Below are 18,209 nucleotides of genomic sequence, written 5' to 3'. Positions count from 1 at the left end.
TATTCATAGTGTAAGTGGAAAAAACACCACGGAGGAGGGCACTGATTGCAGGATTCTTTTCATGGTAAAGAAAAGGAAAACCTTTATAACATCCAGCCAAAAGATGAATACTCTCCAGCAGGTAAACGTATTATTATCCAAGTCTGCCATTAAGAGAAGATTTCACAAGAACACATACAGAGGGTTCACCACAAGGTGCAAACCAGACAGAAGCCTCAAAAATAGAACAGCATTCTTTGGACAGATGAAACTAACATCAGCGTGTGCCAGGATGGCGAGACGCAAGAGAAGAGCACAGAGACGACTTGGAGCTGCTTGCGGTTGAAAGGATACAACGATCTGTGAAAAACCTGGACACCGTGTGATGGTGCTGAATCGCTTATGGCTGCTGATGATGTGGCAGAAGTTTCTGAATGTATTTGCAAGCGTATATCGAATCTGCCTCAACTCATCCATATGCAACAATGGCTTAAATGACTGAGATCCACAGTGCTGACGGGCACCGACCCAACATGTGTTCATCTCTGAGGGGGAAGAAGTGGAATAACCTTCAGTGGCTTGAGTTGTCTGATCTGGGCCTAGTGGAGCTGCATTTTAATGGGAAGGTAAAACTTAAAGCCAGATAGACTCGTGCTTAACGGAATGACTCGGTTGGTCCGATCTGATCAGTGCAACAAACCAAAGCAAAGACGCTTGCCAACCAAGAATAAATCAAAACTAACTTTTATTGTGGTCCAGAATCGGTTCATATCCAACATTTTCAATGTTTAAAGGAGCTGTAATTCCGGAAGCCTTTATCTGTTGGGACGCGTTCCCTTTAAAGCTCTTTAGGACTGATATGTTTGAGTAAATGGCAAAAACATCACCAAATGTGTGTCGCCCAATTATTTCAAGAACCAGTTGAAAGGAGAGAAAGGAATTTTTTTTAGGACTTCTAAAGTAGTCAATACATCCTACAGGTTGACTGGTCTGATGGATCTGACTCATTCATTAGCACACAGCCCCTGTTCTCTGAAAACAGTGAACAGATGAGACATGAAACAAACACGGTCACATTTCAAGCCTCCAGACTGAGATTGGATGTTTGGGATCTCCTTAAAATAGTTCCTGATTGAAAGTGAGATTCATGGTGAAACTTCAGTGCTTTTTATTTTATTTTTTTTAAATGATGCTGGATTCATCAGGACAATCTCACCTGAAGGTCCGTGTCATGGCAGCTGTGAAGCTGATGAAGAGTTGCCTGTAAATGGACCTCAGACAAAGCGTGGAGGATATTTCTGGATCCTTGACATTTCAGATGTTCTGACTTTTAAGCATCGACTGTTTAGTGGCTTTTTTTCTTTTCCTTTTTTTTTTTTTTTTTTGTTTTTGTATCTGTTTGTTTCCTTTTCTTCCAGTCAAGTCAAATGTGACGAAACCCACAGTGAAGACCATCCAGTCTGGATCTTTGATGACCGGAGAGCACAGCAGCTCCCCTCATTGCTGTTATGGCATTGAGGGCTCTGAGCCAGACCATCCGAATGCTGACGTCACCTCCACTTCTGTGCTCTGGAGGGAGGGATGGAGAGAGTGAAGTGATTGGTTTACCGGCCCCCTTTCTCCATGACACATCATGAAAATAAAAGTGCCAGAGGCCTAAATTATCACATTCACCTTAACTGTGCACTCTCAGATGTTGTTCTAGAGAGGAATCCAAACCAGCAACACTGCCTGCGGCTAAAAGCCCACAATGTCTGTCACTGCTCTCTGAAGAAATAAATAAACAAAGCCAGGACAAAGGTCAAGACAGACTTTAGCAAACCTTTTAGATCCCACCCCACACATCTCAGACTTTGTTTTACAACCAGAGGCATTTTTTTTATAAGTTTCTCAGCTGTTCAAACTGTAAAACCAGCATTTAAGTGACATTTTGCAATGATAGTAGGTCTTTGTGAGGTTTTACACAGGAAACTTTAACACGTCTGAGTCTTATTGTACAATTTACCTTCAGAAAAGCTGTGTACTTTGTCTTGACCTCACACGTGTAGGATCCCTGGAGTTGCTCTCACATGAAAATATTTTCCTCAAATAAATAAAAGATTAAGTGCCACACCTAGTGGCTGAAGGTGGTAGAGCATTCCTAGTGTGGAGGCTTGGAACCAGAGGGTGAGAAAACATTCTTACAAATACCCCCCTCATCCCGATAATTGTTTGTACTCTCCTCTTTGTCCCTCTGATTTCCACGACACCACCGTCAGCTTCCACCTCTGATCTGTAATCGTCGCCTGCGTTGACGAGCAGCCAGACTTTGAATGTCACAGAGGAGTGGGACCAGTGCCAGTCCGCGCGTGTCTCCCTCCGACAAGGTGAGGTGGTTCTGAGAGAAGGATCTGTTGAGGTCACACGGGTCGGCCCGAGAGGCCTCGGGATGGAAAACCCCAGAATGTACTGAAGGATTTATTCATGCTGCATAATTACAACCCCTGCAACAATGATCATTCATTTCTGAGGGGATGGAGACGTGAGGGGGGGGATCTGTATATCAGCTCATCTTTTGATCGTCAGCTGAAAACTTCGATTTGAAACTTAAGTAAAGACATGGATGGAGGGGGGAGGGGGGGGGGGGGGGCAATCAAAAGTTGATGGATTTGGATCCTAATTTGAAGATATTCAGGATGTTGATATTACCTAAAATCGCAGTTTCCCACCACAGACTGTCTGACATTTCATATCCGTTTAAAAAAAAAAAAAGAAAAAAAAACATGAACTTTTTCCTTTCATGATATCCCAACTTTTTTACGCACACTAGGACCCAGAAGCAGCCTCGAACCGGACCGTGGTGGATGAGTGTGTGCGCGTGTGTGCGTGTGTGTGTGTGTGCGCATGGGAGAGAGGGGGGCACTCTACGAAATGCCAACATCTTAAATAAGGGGAAACACAAAACTAGAAATCTTCGCACGTGACAACGACACGCTATATGAGGAAAAAGGCAGCAAGCATCAGGACCAGTCAGGAGTCAGTCAGTCAGCACCGAAACCTCAGCAGCGCTCAGGACGCAGACTCACTCACCGGCTCTCGTTTTCTCGCTTTAAAGCAGGCAGCACATGTGAGTTTGTTTCTGTTGAGCTACGAGACACAAACGGGACACGCGTGAGAGGGTGGAAACGCAGGTAACTCGAGCTTTTAACACAACTGGAAGGAAGAGGGAAAACCCACCTCCTTCACCTTTTTTCCCCCCTACTCCTCGGACCTCTGAAGACGCAAGTTTCTCCCACAGAGAGGGATGCTGCACGTCCCCGAGCCGCACTTGCACTCAGAGGGAACCTAAACGTGAACCGGAGCGGAATTACGCTGAATCGTCTGAGAGGTGTCAAACATCAAGTTACATCGCGGAGCGTCTTTTTTTTTTTTTTGGCTACTATTACGCTCCGCTTGCGCGCATTTATTATTTTTTGGGAAACGGGGGAAACTTTTGAGCAGCACGTACTGCGTTTGCATCTGAGATTGTTCTAGCACATTACCACACAGAACAACTCCTTCTTTCATCTCAACGAAAGTACTTAAGAAGGTGTTGATTTCGTTACGCCCTTATCACCTCCTTTGTTAAGGAGCGCACCGAAACGGACACAGTCCTTTTTTTCTCCTTTTTTTTTATTGATAGGAGGATCAGTGGGCTCCTTAAAATGATTCCAGCCGGCGACGTGATGCCGTGTCGCATCTCGTCTGATGTTTGACACATCTGAGGATCCACAAAAGAAGCTGGAGGAGGACATTACCAAGTCTGAGAATTCAACCCAAGCCCAGCTGGTGCGTTTTTCTTTTCTGTCGGGAGTCCGAACAACAGACCGCCGTCCAGATGCAGTTTCGACTCTTCTCATTTGCCCTGATCGTATTGAACTGTATGGAGTACAGCAACTGTCAGGCGCCGTCGCATCGCTGGAGGAGAAATAAAAGAGGTAACGGGAGGTTACAACCGTCAGTTTTTAAATAGAGCAGCATCCGCGGAGTTGACATTTCAAGTTTGTGTGTGTCGGTGTGTGTGAGCGCGCGCGCGTTTGTGTGTGTGAGTGAGAGAGAGAGAGAAAGAGAGAGGGAAACAGTGGCAACAGTCCTAATAGAGGTCGCTTACACATTCTGTGAAAGTTCGCCCGCCATCTGAGTGTAGACGCAGGCGGAAAAGTTTGCAAAAATACATCAGATGTGTTCAACCCGCAGGTGAGAACAGGAGATCCCGCGCGTTCAGGAGGAACTCTCCAGAAATTCACACGCACAAATCAGCCATAAAACATTCTGTCAGCATCTGATGTAACTTATCAACACTTTTTACAAAAGATTTCCAACTTCATAGAACGATATCAGCCAGTACTCGGTGCGTAAAATGTGCTCAGAGTCAGACGCGCGCGTCTGTTCCAAATTAGTATTTGAACATTGTATGTCTTTAACATTATTTACAAGTGAAACTTCTAAAAAAAAAAGCTACTGGCGCGAGGTAGATTATAAAGGAGGAGAGGGGTGATATTTGATGAATAGATACAGAATCCCCGACCCGTCTTATGAATTGCACATCTCCCCTCCAACCCCCTAAGCTGGTTTTAATTGATCTCATAACCACTTTGAACGGTTGGTCGGAAACCCGCATAACAATCGCTCAGCGGAGGCGCAGGAGTCGAGAAGGGGGATCAGCCTCTTTGTAAATACTCCTCTCTTCTCTGAATGAATGAGGAGACAGTGGGATTAGGAAAGTGGCCCCCGCAGAGCCCTCCTCAAACCTGTGACATAACACAACCCCGAGATCCTCGGGGTGACCGTGCGAGGAGGTTTTGGTCAGAACTGCGCGCGGGGCAGTCTAGTAGAAAAAGTCGTTAAAAGTCGCAGCAGAAGGGGTCTTGTAAATTCACAATCACAGATTTAATCATATGCGCTGCCTGTGTGCCAGGGGGGGACCTCCACACTCTGCAAGCCCTCCGCTGCCCATCTGCAAATAATCAGGCAACCACTACGGGGTACTGGCACACACACGTTTTTCAGCTCCTCCGCGTGTTTCTCCCTCTGTGCACTGTGTGATCTTAGATGGCGTGTAGGAGACTGGATGTCACGGTCTGATCATTCTTATTTAAACGACCTGCTCACGTCTGCGGGTCAAGCAGCAAACCCAGAATGCACATTTGTCTTCGGGTGGCTCTTTAGGCCCTGCGTGTTTGTTTGTGCGTGAGGGAGAAGAGGGAGAGGTGGTGGTGGAGATGAGATCAAGAGGTTAACTTGCACATTTGACCTCAAGAACAGCTTTAGGCTGAGCAATATAAGCTGCACATTGTTGCTGCCAACTCTCAAAACGGATGTTACACTTGTCAAACTAATCCAGTGCAAATATGTGCATGTTTTACCTTTACAGAAATGTAGAAAGTGCCTATGTGTGCGTGCGTGTGTGTGTTTCGAAGGGAGGAACAGCACTTTGGGCCAAAAGTGCCCTTCAAGCAAGCTGTGGCAGGCGGCCAAGTCTCGGTATTTGTTTCCTTCCTTTATTTATCACGGTTATATTGAAAGAAGCATGTATAAGAGATCACTGTCCAGCAGGGCCAGAGACGCTTGAATATTTTTTCAAGCCCGCAAGGTTCCTTTGACAGCTTTATATACAGCCTGTCTGGCATGCACGGGGAGCTATCCAAACCGCTCAGGAGTGTTGAGACCCAGACACGTTTGAAACACAGTTTGGCCACACTTCGCTCCCTAAGCGTGACTGTTTCAAGCGTAACAAAACACATCCTGCATTGCTTTACAAATGTATTTTTAATTTGCATGGAAGAGAGGGTTTTGTCATTGATCTGCTGCGCCCGCGCAGCCACAAGAATGAGGGATGGCAGCGTAATGAGGGGATGTCAAGGCGTGAAACAGCCATTGTGTGGTTTCAGGGCTGATCTTGTCCTGCTCACATACTGCATGGCTTGCTTGACCCAACAACCCATTTGTCTGTGGTAATTGTACGTATTTGTTTTTCAAAATGCAAAACAGATGCCGAAACATATTAAATTTACACCTCCTTACTCCGTATCCTGCCCACTAGAAACAGGAAAATGATGCCAATGAGCCCTGCTATGATATCATAGCGAGACACAAGGGTATTGCTTTTCATTTTTATTCTCAGGCTAATGATGCCACCTGCTGACTACATAAAATCAGGCTGAGTACCAGCACTGCCTGAAGGAACAGAGATGCACAATGGGCCCCTAATATGTTTAAACAGGTAATGAATAGGTAATAGCAGTAACGAGTGGTGAAAAGTTGCCATGTGATACCGTTAACCCTTCCACATCCCGCCAGAAATCCCAAATCTGAATTCCCAGCAGGCCCCAGCATGTTGCAGATCATATTCAGCTGTGTAATCTGTTACTCAGCTGCGTTCCCAGATGTTTGTGAGGGACAAAAGTGATTAGATTAAACCAGTGCAGCATTGGAGGGTGGAGGGAGTGAGGTCACAGATACATGACATTTTGCACTGGTGATAGTCAGCACCAAGGGTGTCTGTGGTGTGTTTTTAATGCCAAAAACCCACAGTAAATAGTCAGGATATGTGTCTGATTAAGCCCTCGTTTAAAAAAAAGAAATTACATAAAGAGTGTGCAGAAATGTGACACTTTCAGGTGTTTGGCTGGTGCGTACTGACTCTGTGGTTCCAATTTTAAATTCTTTTTTAATCAAATGCAGTTTTGTGGTGGTGAAAAGAGTATAAAATCTTCGGAGGCAGTTACTCAAACGCAATGCCATCTCCTTCTAAGTCCTGGAAATCAGGCCTCTGTGTGCTGAGAGCTCCCAAGTCCCAGGTTTGTGGGTGTAAGTGTTAATGTTGGAACCCGGTACTTCGATGCAATATTATACGTTAATTAGGTGCCTAAGGGGGGACGAGAAGGAATGCTCCAAGAAGCTGTTTTAATACCAGCTTTGCCATTCTTGCCTTTGGAAAAAGTGAAAAAGCCCTGCCGATGGCACGTCTCTTAACAAGGCCTTCTCACATGATGCCAGTCTAATCCAGGTGATTTTAGCTCTGCATCCTGACCCTTTCTTCTCATTCCTTCTATAAAACTGGCAAATTGCTCATTTGGGGTCCAAGATTGGTCACCTCATGGAAATGCTGAAGCATCATCTGATCTGATTTTGACAGGGCAGAATGGCAGAAGCCCTCCCTCCCTCTCACTGTCCTCAGTGTTGTGCTGGTTGAGGAGGTGTGGGGGCTTTTTAGAGGGATGAGGAAGGCATATTTAAGCAGATCAGCTGGGACCGTCTGAATGTGAACAGCATCACCTGAGAGGGATTACAGTGAGCTGAGTCTTGACCTGAGCCTGGCGTCAAGGAACAGAACTCTGTCTTTACTCTCCCAGGCCCCATCAGTTGAGCTTCCATAAGTGTGTGTGTGTGACAGAGAAAGACAGAATGAGGAGAAAAAAAGCGCAGGGACAGGTGCGTGTTATTAATGATAAAGACATCAAGTCCTCAACAATGGATGCTCTTCCTCCTCTTTTACACAGCCCCAACTTCTTGCCCAGTCACATCCAGTATCTACGTTGGGGATCTTTGTTGCCATTTAGGACAATTAATTGATTATGTTCTGTATTTGATAATTATGTTAGTCTGTCCCAACCTCCAGACTCTATGGAAAGACCTGCTTCTTGTTTGACCTGCGTGTCGATCCTGGCCTGTAGCGCAGCTGCCGCTCCGAGTACCAGCGGTATCAGATGAAGCCTGAGTATGGCTCCTCAGTGCGCCTGTACCACGCTACACCGCTGAAAACCCCAGCAAGGGGGAAAAAAACATGCAGTGGCATGAACTTTCTTCTTGAGTGGGAGAGAAAGAGGCGGATTATTTCAGGTCTTGCTCTTTTCTTGTTTTCCTTCTGGAAAAACATAGTGAAATCTCCATTAATCTGACTAATTTATTTGGATGAGTCTTGTTTTTTCTATGTCGGATTGGAAGGACAGGGAGGTGGGAGATGTATTCGTTGTCATCTATCAACTCCTTGGGTGTTGCAAAAAATCTATTTCACATAGACGGGAGAGCTTGTTTTGTAACACTTCAGCACATCTTTCACATATAGCAAGAGAACATTCATTGTTGCCTGGATTTCTTCTTCATTACTCGAGGGGATTCTCTCTTCCACCCTCAATCATTGTCATCAGAGGATCCCTTATGCTGGCAAAGCTAAATGCCAAACAGATGTTTTTTATTTCAGGCTACGTTTCACCACACTGTAAAAATTAATTTTTTCGGAAATGTGAAATAAAATAAAGTTACAATATAAAATCTTATAACACGCTCCCTATTTCCTCATGATGATTGGAAACTCCAGACAAAAACGTCAGTGTCCCTCCAGAGTGTGAGCGCAATTTTGCAACTCTCACCTATGCCCGTTTCCTCCATCGCGCACTCCCCCGCAGCAATTACCCCATAATATGTTTCCTTATAAAGCTACTAAATATGACCAGGCAATTTGGTCTGATTCTCTCAAGTTTATTGGGCCGTAAAGATTCTAATGTTGGGAATCATTTCGAGGTGCCACACATAAAACAACAACACAAAAGGAGCATTTTTTTCTTCTTAAAAAAATGACTCATAACAGGGCTTCACAGGTAGGAGAGCTGCCCAGAGCCGGAGATGGAGCCCCTCAGGCTCACACCGAAATGCCTGCTTACCTCTCACATTACTAATACACCTCTAAAATAATCCAGGGAAGAGCAGTTTAGAAGTAATGATATGAACACAATAGGCATTCATTGTGTTTTCGTCCTCAATTAATCTAGTCGTGGGAACAGTTAAACTGAGCCATTTCCACTTTGCTGATTACAAACTAAATCAGCTGAAATAACTTTAAATCGGTGGATATTTTAAGAAACATGCTAATTTTCTGAAGCTAGCTGCCCGCTAGCAAAGTTTAGTTTAGCCACTGAAAACAGCTAGCATGCAACCAATGAGCTTGGGCCTCCATAAAGATGAAAAGTTATAGTTGATGTTTATAACAGTTCCAGTTTATGTTTACAACTGCCCGCTGGCTGTGTCCTTATATTTCTACACACATTACATCACTGTTAATACTCTTACCCGACTCAAGATAAGAAAGGAAGAAGCAAAATGTTTCGCTGTTCTTTTACATTGTATTCCATCTTAACTGTCAAATTGACACAAAATTAAGTGGAAAACAATAATTGTCCATTTTGCAGATTACCCATGTTTACCCTTATTTCTCGCTGGATTTGATCTGTACAGTGAACTTGTGAATCACACTAAAGAACACAGACATAAGGTTTCTCTTCATAAATGTAAATTGATGTAAATTTGAAATAATCCAAAAATGGGTCTCAGTGGGTTTGTGTGAAGTTCTTCTGAATAGTTTGTGTGTTACTTGCAGTAAATAGCGGTTTGGAGAGGCAGGGTGGGGAACTGACAGTCTGCCCAAGCTAACAGCCAGTCAGAATGGGTCCTTCAGAGGAGCATGTATTTTTTTATCTAACACAACTCAAACCTCGACATTTTCAAAGCGGTCTGAGCTATAGTGTATATTTTTACATTTCACTCTTGCATCAGACAGTTATTCGCTTCTGATCACCAACTGCAGAATGGGTATATTAATAGGTTTAAATTTCCAATAAAGCTGCTCTCGTTCAGATGTTTCTCTGTTTTATTTGGCAGAATGCTAAACTCTGCTAAAGCTGTGACTAAAGAGCATCCCATTAGGACTATGTGCCAGCTCATGTCTCTTAAAGCTTTTTCAAGACTGTTTCATAAAATCCCTATATTATAACACCAACGTCATCTGATTAAATCACCTTTCAGTCAACTTAAAGAAAACATCCTCACAGTGATGTTTGCATCTCTCACAGAGAAAGTTGGAAGCGGTAAAATGTTTTTAACATTTATTCACACAGTCCACAGTGTTTCCTTCCCTTCCCTTCCTGTGCATGTATACATGACAAAGACAGTGGTCCAGGTAAATGGTCAGGTAGAACTTTCACCGTAGCTTGATTTAACTGCGCGTTTGAATGTACTGAGTGTTAATCCAAGATCCAAGATCAAGTCCATATAACTGTCTGATACAAAAATTATATGTGTGAGTATAAAAATGCTCAATATGGCACTTTTGAGATGTTTTACATGACAAAAAAATTGTCTCTCTGGTAGGCCCATTTTGATTAGGCGTTGTCTTGGCTCACATTCCAAACTGAGAGCACCCTCTACTGCTTTCGACTTCATGTAAAACACTGACTGCTCATAAATACTTCACAAACCCCCCCAAATATCTCCGTAGCCATCCCAGAGCCCCCAGAATGATGCTCAGGAGTAGTTCATCCAAACATTGGTATGTTCTAGAGGATTCACCCCCAATCATTTTCAAAACACACACACACACACACACAAAATCCCAACCACACAATCTCTCTGACAGGCACTTTCATAATATTTTTCTTTGTGTTAAATGGCAAATTTTGCTACTAACTCCAGTGCATAGCGCTACCTACCACACCAGAGTAACTTACTCATGTAAAGACAGGAAATAATGATACATAATCTGACATTGCAGGCAAAAAACACATTTTTTCTTGTTTATTCCTCAATGCTGCCGCAGAGTTACTGAATATCGGCACCCTGGGAACAAAAGCTAAAACTGCTTTTGTGAGTGGATAAAAGGCCAAAACATGTGAAAAAATTTGAATTTTGGGGATTATTCATGCGCTAGTTGACAAGCCTTTACTGTCCAGTGTTTCCCAAAAAGGCCCCACTCATGTTATCTGCTCTTGTTTGCCATGTCAGTGTGTTCTTCAGTGTGCGTGTTAACTAGTACCTACACTGTATTGATCTGCAAAGCCTGGAAATCTGAAACTCAAGGCGGCCCCTTGAGAAAATACACCAACATTTGCAGAAACAAACACAGTGACTCAGATTTGGTGCTAAGGGCTGTCTGCATTAGTGCCTGTTCAAATGTCTCCAACAACAGGGAGGCATGGGGCTGTGATCACTACCCCCATGCTCGCCTCTTAACACTCTACAGATGGACACGACTCCTTTTTCCCCCTCTCCCTGCTTTTATAGGACCTCTAATTATGCTTACATGCCACATCAAAATAAAGCTAAGCATACAATGCCTTTGGTATGACAAGGAAGTAAGCTAGTCAGATGCAAAAAAAGAGTCTCTGCAGAGCTCCCTTATAATTTGGTTGCCCAAGCATGGTCATGAAGAGGTAAAGGTGCTGCAGCCCCCACTGATCACTGTGATGGACTCCACCCATCTGTGGAGTTACAGTAGCATTGATGTATTCATGTTAGAGTAAAAATACTCCTAGTATACATAATGAATGTTTTGTATGATCATACGAGGAGAAAGATAAAGCAAACAAGTTTAGAAAATGATACACACTTGTGGCAGAATCTTTAAGCCCTACCCTTGATGTACCATCAGGGACTTTATGCAGCCTTTTGTGTGGTTTTGTCTAAATTTTCGGTTAATGTTGATGACTAGTTACTCTTTGCCAAACAGAAGATTTGCCCAAGAAATTAGCAGACTGATGGGTAAAAGAGCTTTGAATGATACATTGCATACATCAATAACAAAAATGCATTCTTATTCAGTTCTAAGGTTTTACATATCAAGACATCAGAAATCTTTTTGGTCCTTACAATGTCTTAGACAGCATTTAGACAGCACCAGCTTTGGACTTTGAATGAGTCATTGCAAAAACATTGATTCTTTTCTTTTTCAGACTTTCAGTTGTAGACTTGCTGGTGTGCTTGGGATCGTTGTACTGCTGCATGATCCACATTCAACCAAAGTTTAACTGTCTTACAGATGGCCTCACATTTGACTTTAGAATACTTTGGTGTGCAGAGGAGTCATGGTTGACCCGATGACTGCAAGGGTGCAAAACAAGCCCAAATCATCACCCCTCAATCATTATGTTTGACAGTTGGTATGAGGTGTTTGTGGTGATATGGTGTGTTTGGTATTCTCCAAATGTGGTGCTGTGCAATATGACCAAACATCCCCACTTTAGTCTCGCCTGTCCAAAGGACATTGTTCCAGAAGTCTTGTGGTTTGTTCAGATGGAACTTTGCAAAACTAAGCCATGCTGCCACGCTCTTTTCAAAAGAGAAAAGCTTTTTTCTTTTTAACTCCTCCAAACAGATCATATTTTTCAGTCTATTTCTAATAATGCTTGCATGAACTTTAATACTAAAAATGCTAATTGCAGCCTGAAGAGATTTAGATTTTGGGGTTTTTGCATTTTCTCTGAGCATTGCACAGCCTAACTTTGAGGTGAACTTGGTGGGGCTTCCACTCCCTGGAAGATTGGTAGCTATCTTGAATATTTTCCACTCGTGAATATTCTTTCTCACTGTAGAATGATGGACTCAGAGTGGTTTGGAAATGACCTTGTAATTGTTCCCAGATTGATGGGCAGAAACAATTGCTTCTCTAAGATCAGTGCTGATGTCTTTCCTCCTTAGCATTGTGTTAACACATCCCTGAATGCTCCAGACCAGCAAACTGCCCAAACTTCTGCTTTTCTGGAGATGCACACACTTGCTGATGAATAATGAATGAATTAAGTACATTTGATTAGCAACACATGGCTGTTACTACCCCCTCTTTATTCCTACGGAAACCGTAAGGGTCTGCTTAGTCTTCACAGAGTGCTTCTGCCTTTTTATAGTCTCCTAAGATGTAGAAGCTTAGAATTAAAAGATGGTGTGCTTTTTTTTCACGTGACTGTTATGTAAGGCTTATACAGGATACTTTTTGGTTACTCTGCTCTCAGGCGTTGTCCTATAAGGAGGCAATGGCCTCATGGCTTCCTGCAGAGTGCAGAAGCACCCGGTGTGTTTTTAATCATCAACAAGGCTGGGAGTCATTACTGGGCCTTGATGCTTAGCTCATTGTCCCTCTGACTCCTTCTGTGAAGGGAGGAGATGGCAGAGAGAAGAGGAGGAACACAGTGAGGAGGAAAGCAAAGAGAAGGCAGTGATAAATAGAGGAGTGATTGAATGGGACATGCATCTGTCTGTTATCCTAGTTAATGAAAAGTGCGTAACATTTTGCATCAAGCCAACAGAATAGTTTTTTAGTTTTCACACAAATTTTTTTGATGAGCTGGGTGGTCACTTCTGAAATATCGGATCACCTGTGTTGGTATTTGAACAACTTTTTGCTTGCTGACAAGTAACTGAGTGATCATACTGTAAGTATAATGGTTCTGCCTCGGTACATTTTTCAATGTTTGAGAACATGAATTATATATAGCTTTCTAGTTTATTTTTCTCTCACTGAATTGTTCTGCTGTTGCTTGTGTGACTCCCCCGAACTTTACTTCAACACTCACAACCAGCTTTGTCCATGTCCTCTTTGTCTTGAGCTGTCCCCCAGACTCCCAGATGACAAAGCTTTCTGTCATAAATCTTTATTTAATATTAACTGATTTTTGTGCCACTTAAGGGCAGCACAACAAGCTGTAACAACGACATTATTAACTCAGGAAGTTAATGCGGGGGACAAGCTGGCACATGGTTGCTAATTTACACAAACAGCTGATAGAGAGCAGCATTAGCAATGACCTTTATGTCTCTGGCACAGTGAAAATACAGGTTTAGAATTTCATTGACTTTTAAACTCTGGTTTTCATTCACTGCAGGGAAAAATATGGCCTTTTAGTTGCTAATGCTATGCTAATGTTATAGCATGTTCAGCTAAATTGATCTAAGTTTAGCTTATTTTGGCATTGGTAAAGTGTCAGTTTACAGCATGGGTTTACAAAAAAATCAAATAAATCTTAGAGTCTCATTCATTTGGAACCAATTAGAATCTAATTCAATTAATCAAATGTCATCAAAGGATCCGTAGGTCCTTTAAAATGATGCTTTCAGTTGAGTGCTTTCCCTCAGCAGAACCTAGCTGAGTACCTATGGTATGTACGATTTTGAAGTGTTGGATAGTCTCTTCATTACCATGATAGTTGTGACTCTCAGGTATGATTGGTTACCCTAACTTTCTTCCTGGGTTAAAGTTTACTGGCTCAGCTGAAGATTTGGTGCTAATGCATTACAGCGGTTTTTAACACTTTCCTGAATTCAAATTTATTTTGCTTTTAATAAACAGCTTATTTAGAGGTTTTGAAATATCTGTAAATCCAGAGGTAAAGTTGCCTGATTTGCAACTTTGAGGCACGCTGAAGCATGATGCTTACTGCTTTGAGTGAAATGGATGCCAAGTGTCCAGGCTGTTTCAGTATATTTTTTCACTTTATTAAAAAATGAATGAATACATGAATAAACTACCATTCCCAAACAAATATCTTAATTGCTAAATATTAAAACGTTAAGCTATTTCCACACATGCACTGAAGTCTTGAAGGGTGAAAATGTGATTGTTTGCAACATTTGCTTTGGACTTTCTACTTCGTCTTGTGAAAATCTCAAGAACGTCAGCGGGTGAGAGACATGTGAACGTGGCAGCAAATTTTCCTTATTAGACAAGATGAGTGAGCATGTCTGCTGGTGAGACTTTTTGTTTCATTTTACCTTCTGCTGACCGGTTTTCTACTTTTGTCAGCAATGGTCATCAGGGAGCCTCTCTTGCTGTTTTCAACATGTTGTAAATATTTCCAGTGTTTACTTTTTTGCCTAACATTTTGCCTTATCTGTGCTCTATGCAGACAATCGTCTGCAACCTCTCCCTGGCATCTCCTGCTGTGAGAGTGCTTCTCCTGCAAAAAAAAAATCTCCTGCTGTGAAATGCTTGTGTGAACAGCATTTAAGCAGAAAAAGTGGAATGTATGGTCTGGACATTCTGCCAAACATCTCTGGTGTTCATGTGTGGAAGTGGCTCTAGTCTTTGCCTTTTTGTTTGTCCATCAGCAAGATTTCACATAAAACTACATAGTTGAATTTTACGACAGCCTCAGTGCATCAGGAGCTTTTGCAAAGAAAGAAACCCTTAAATTTTTGTGTGGGTACAGGTCACTCTCTTTAAAGCGGCAAGATAGATAATTGACTTTGGTGGAGGACTGCACGCTAAAAGTGTCCTTCCAGTTTCACGTTTGAAACAATTAAAATCTGCATACTGAGTGAAACACAGTTTTCTCTTTTATAGCAAGAAGTTTCGCCATTGATGCACTCTGGGCTCTGTTCACTTTAGGTCATTGGATTGTTTTAATGTACTGTGGTTGTGGTCTTTTTACTTGTTGTTGTCTACGCTCACAAAAACCCGTGTATATTTTTTTAAATTTCTTCTGCCTGCACGACACACACTCTTCGGAGTTCCCCACACACGTTTGGGAAGAAGAGAGAGTAAATTGTGGGAGAAACTTTTTTTTTCTCCATTAGCATTTCTCACTAATCTTGTTTAGGGTAATGAAACAAGACTGTGGCAAAGACAAATGCAAGGCAGAAAAGTATAAAGACAAAGAACTCCATTAACATTTCTCAGATTCCGCTCTTTTTTCTCCTCTGGTTACACTCTTGTGTTACAACTTGGCTGACTTCTCCTTAACTGGATATTATTTTATTTGGACTCGCGCCAGGTCTCACAGCGGCCTTAGCTGTGTAAACAGCTGTCACCAGCAAGATTCATAAGTAATAGGTATCTGTAGACAGAGGTCACATGTAGTTTACATGTTTACTAGCTAATGGCTTTAGAGATGGCACTGCCTTAGTGCTGTAATGAACGCTAGTGAAGTGTAACTGACAGTATGTGGCTGGTTAGCATCAGCAATGAGCATGGGTTTATGCATGCTTATAAGCACCCAAAGCAATATATTTTTAAAGAGCTGACAAAATATCAGTGTTTTTTTTTTTTGTAAGGCCAGATTGTTCTTTTAGGACTTCTTTTTTCTAACAAGGCAAGAAGAAACACCTCCTATTGTTGAGTTATTGGCACATCCAGCACCTTGGATCATTGTTGTAACAGCATCCAAGGCATGGCAACCCAATTTGATGCTCATTCGTAGCGGCAAACTCTGTGGCGTGTATGTACAAGACAGATATGGCTCCATGCATCTGACTCCATTGCCTCCATTATAATGATACTCTTGTGGACCTAATGCCACCCAGATGTTTTGGATGCAAACTGCAAGTTTTATTGTAACATCTAACACCTTCATCGGTAGCTCACTTTTCAGGGACATCCAAAAGCCAGCCCACCCAAGTTATCAATAAAGAAGTTGCCCGGATCCATGAAACAAATCAATGACTCTGACTCAGTACAATGGATAGATCGGTCATATTTCATATTATCTGTCATATTCCTATTAGACTCGCTGGACTGTTTATCGGTCGGGTCAGCAGACTTAATTTAATTGGAGCAGGTGCTGCAGGAATTGTCAAATAAAAAAAAGAAAAAATAATTCACAGAAATCTGGTCATTCTTCCAGTCCCATCTGGAGGACTTTGGAAGCCTCTTTTCTATATGTATGGTTACTTATATATGCTTCATATTTTCATGCTGTGGTTCGTGACTACAGGAAATGTAGTTGCACTTTTTCTTTTACTTATTCCACGTCATGTCAGCCTAAAATATACTTACACTTTATATTTTACAACCGTTCTCCTCTTAAAAAGTTGGGGCAGTGCCAGCCATTGACGTGCAGCTCTGTGTTGTGAGAGCACGATGCCAGATGTAACCCAGGCACCTGCTCCAGCAGAAGGAAGCTGGATACCACCACGTCTCAACAAACTGTTTATCATAGGCTTGCAGAAATACCTCAGAAGAACTTTTCTCGTTTCTGTGGGCCTGCACTTAAGTTATGACCCAAAACTTTAGCACATTTAAAGACAGCATTGCTATGTAAAGGCTGGCGGCAGCCTACAAAAACATTTAAATGATCAAATGATGGTGTTAAAAAATCTCCACTGGGAAACAGACTTTCAGTTAGGCAAAGAAACAAGCAAAGGTGTTTTATTTTTCTCATTAATGAGCTTGTGTCAATATTGGATCCAGCCGTTTTTTTTCAGAGAGTAAGGCTTTGATGTTTCAGAATGTTTTTTCTTTCTTTAATTTCAAGCACCCGAATTGAAAGTGAGAGGTCTGTCCCCTGTGGTGTGCTCCACTTTTGACCCTGGTGATCACCACAGATCTCCCTTTTGGTCTCAGTGGGTCAGTAAGGGGTGTAAGGTTTTGTTTGCATGTTAAAGGGTTAATGAGGCAGAACTTGGTAACAAATGTTCAGGTTGATGGATATCAGGTGAGAAAAGTTAATTAAAAACAAAAAAAGAAAAGGATGCCATCAAATTCATGTTTTCTTCTACTTTATGTTTTGTCTTCACTTTAAAAGCCCACAAGCTTCTCTTTATCTAATTCAGAGAAATCTAACTATGCTTAGGTTGCATCCTTTTGTTCCTGCCAGTTACTAAATACTTATGCTTAATCAGAACAATCCATATTTTTTCCGCACTGTAAAATCATGAAAAACTGTTGCAAGTAGCTGTCTCAAATGTCTCAAATGTGAAACACAGTCTTCGACTACAGTATATTCCATTGTTTTCAACAGTTAGATTTAGTTCTAAGACTATTCACTTACAATACATTTATGTACCAGTAATAAGATCATAATACATAATTACACCATTTGTACTTTTAAAGTATACTTTACTGATATAGCTTTTTTCTTTATCTGAAAGCTATTCCATAGCAACTTACTTATTTTTTTCTTGTACAAAACCCTTAAAGTGAAGTGATCATTTTCAGAACAAATGAATAAATAAAAAATAAAGATTAAAAGATAAAAATGGCACCAATCCGGAATTAAGAGACTCTGTTCCTTGGTGAATATAATGGATCAAAATCAATAATCAAGCCTTGCTTGAGCATGTAAATAAGACATATTTAAAACATTAATTTCATGGAATTATTGCCTTGAAAGGCAATGAAAAGAATCTTGAGAGCTTGTGGATTATGTAGTTAGCAATATACCAACATTGCAGGGTAATTTCAAACTAGTCATCTTTAAATGACATATAAATGTACAGGTAAATAGTACAAGACCCTATAATCACTGATAAACCGAGTTAATTTTCAAAAAAGTTGAACAAACTGATTTTTAAGTACCCTAAAACACAATCACTGTTCATATCAGTTCAAAGATGACAGGAGAGTTGTGTTGGATGATAATGATGTTTAGATTAATGTCAAGGGGCCATATGTTTGTGATCACAAAGGCACCAACCCCTGAATTCCTGATTGGTGAGATTTTCCTCTTTTG

The 18,209-nt window shown here is 41.7% G+C and overlaps 1 protein-coding gene across 1 annotated transcript in view; it reads left to right on the top strand.

Annotated features, from left to right (window-relative positions):
- The first annotated feature begins 2,932 nt into the window (after positions 1-2,932).
- The window catches only part of rspo2 (R-spondin 2), a 61,845-nt gene continuing 46,568 nt past the window's right edge, over positions 2,933-18,209 (top strand). Inside the window, exon 1 of the mRNA XM_072394784.1 lies at positions 2,933-3,935. Within this exon, the coding sequence (XP_072250885.1) occupies positions 3,836-3,935 (100 nt within the window). The 5' untranslated portion in view covers positions 2,933-3,835. The remainder of the gene's footprint in view (positions 3,936-18,209) is intronic.

The sequence above is a fragment of the Leuresthes tenuis genome, unplaced genomic scaffold (genome assembly GCF_036924035.1).
Source record: "Leuresthes tenuis unplaced genomic scaffold, fLeuTen1.0.hap1 SCAF_10, whole genome shotgun sequence".
NCBI classification, from domain to species: Eukaryota; Metazoa; Chordata; class Actinopteri; order Atheriniformes; family Atherinopsidae; genus Leuresthes; species Leuresthes tenuis.
The sequence above is the reverse complement of the archived record's forward strand: the minus strand, read 5'-3'. Positions and strand labels throughout refer to the sequence as shown.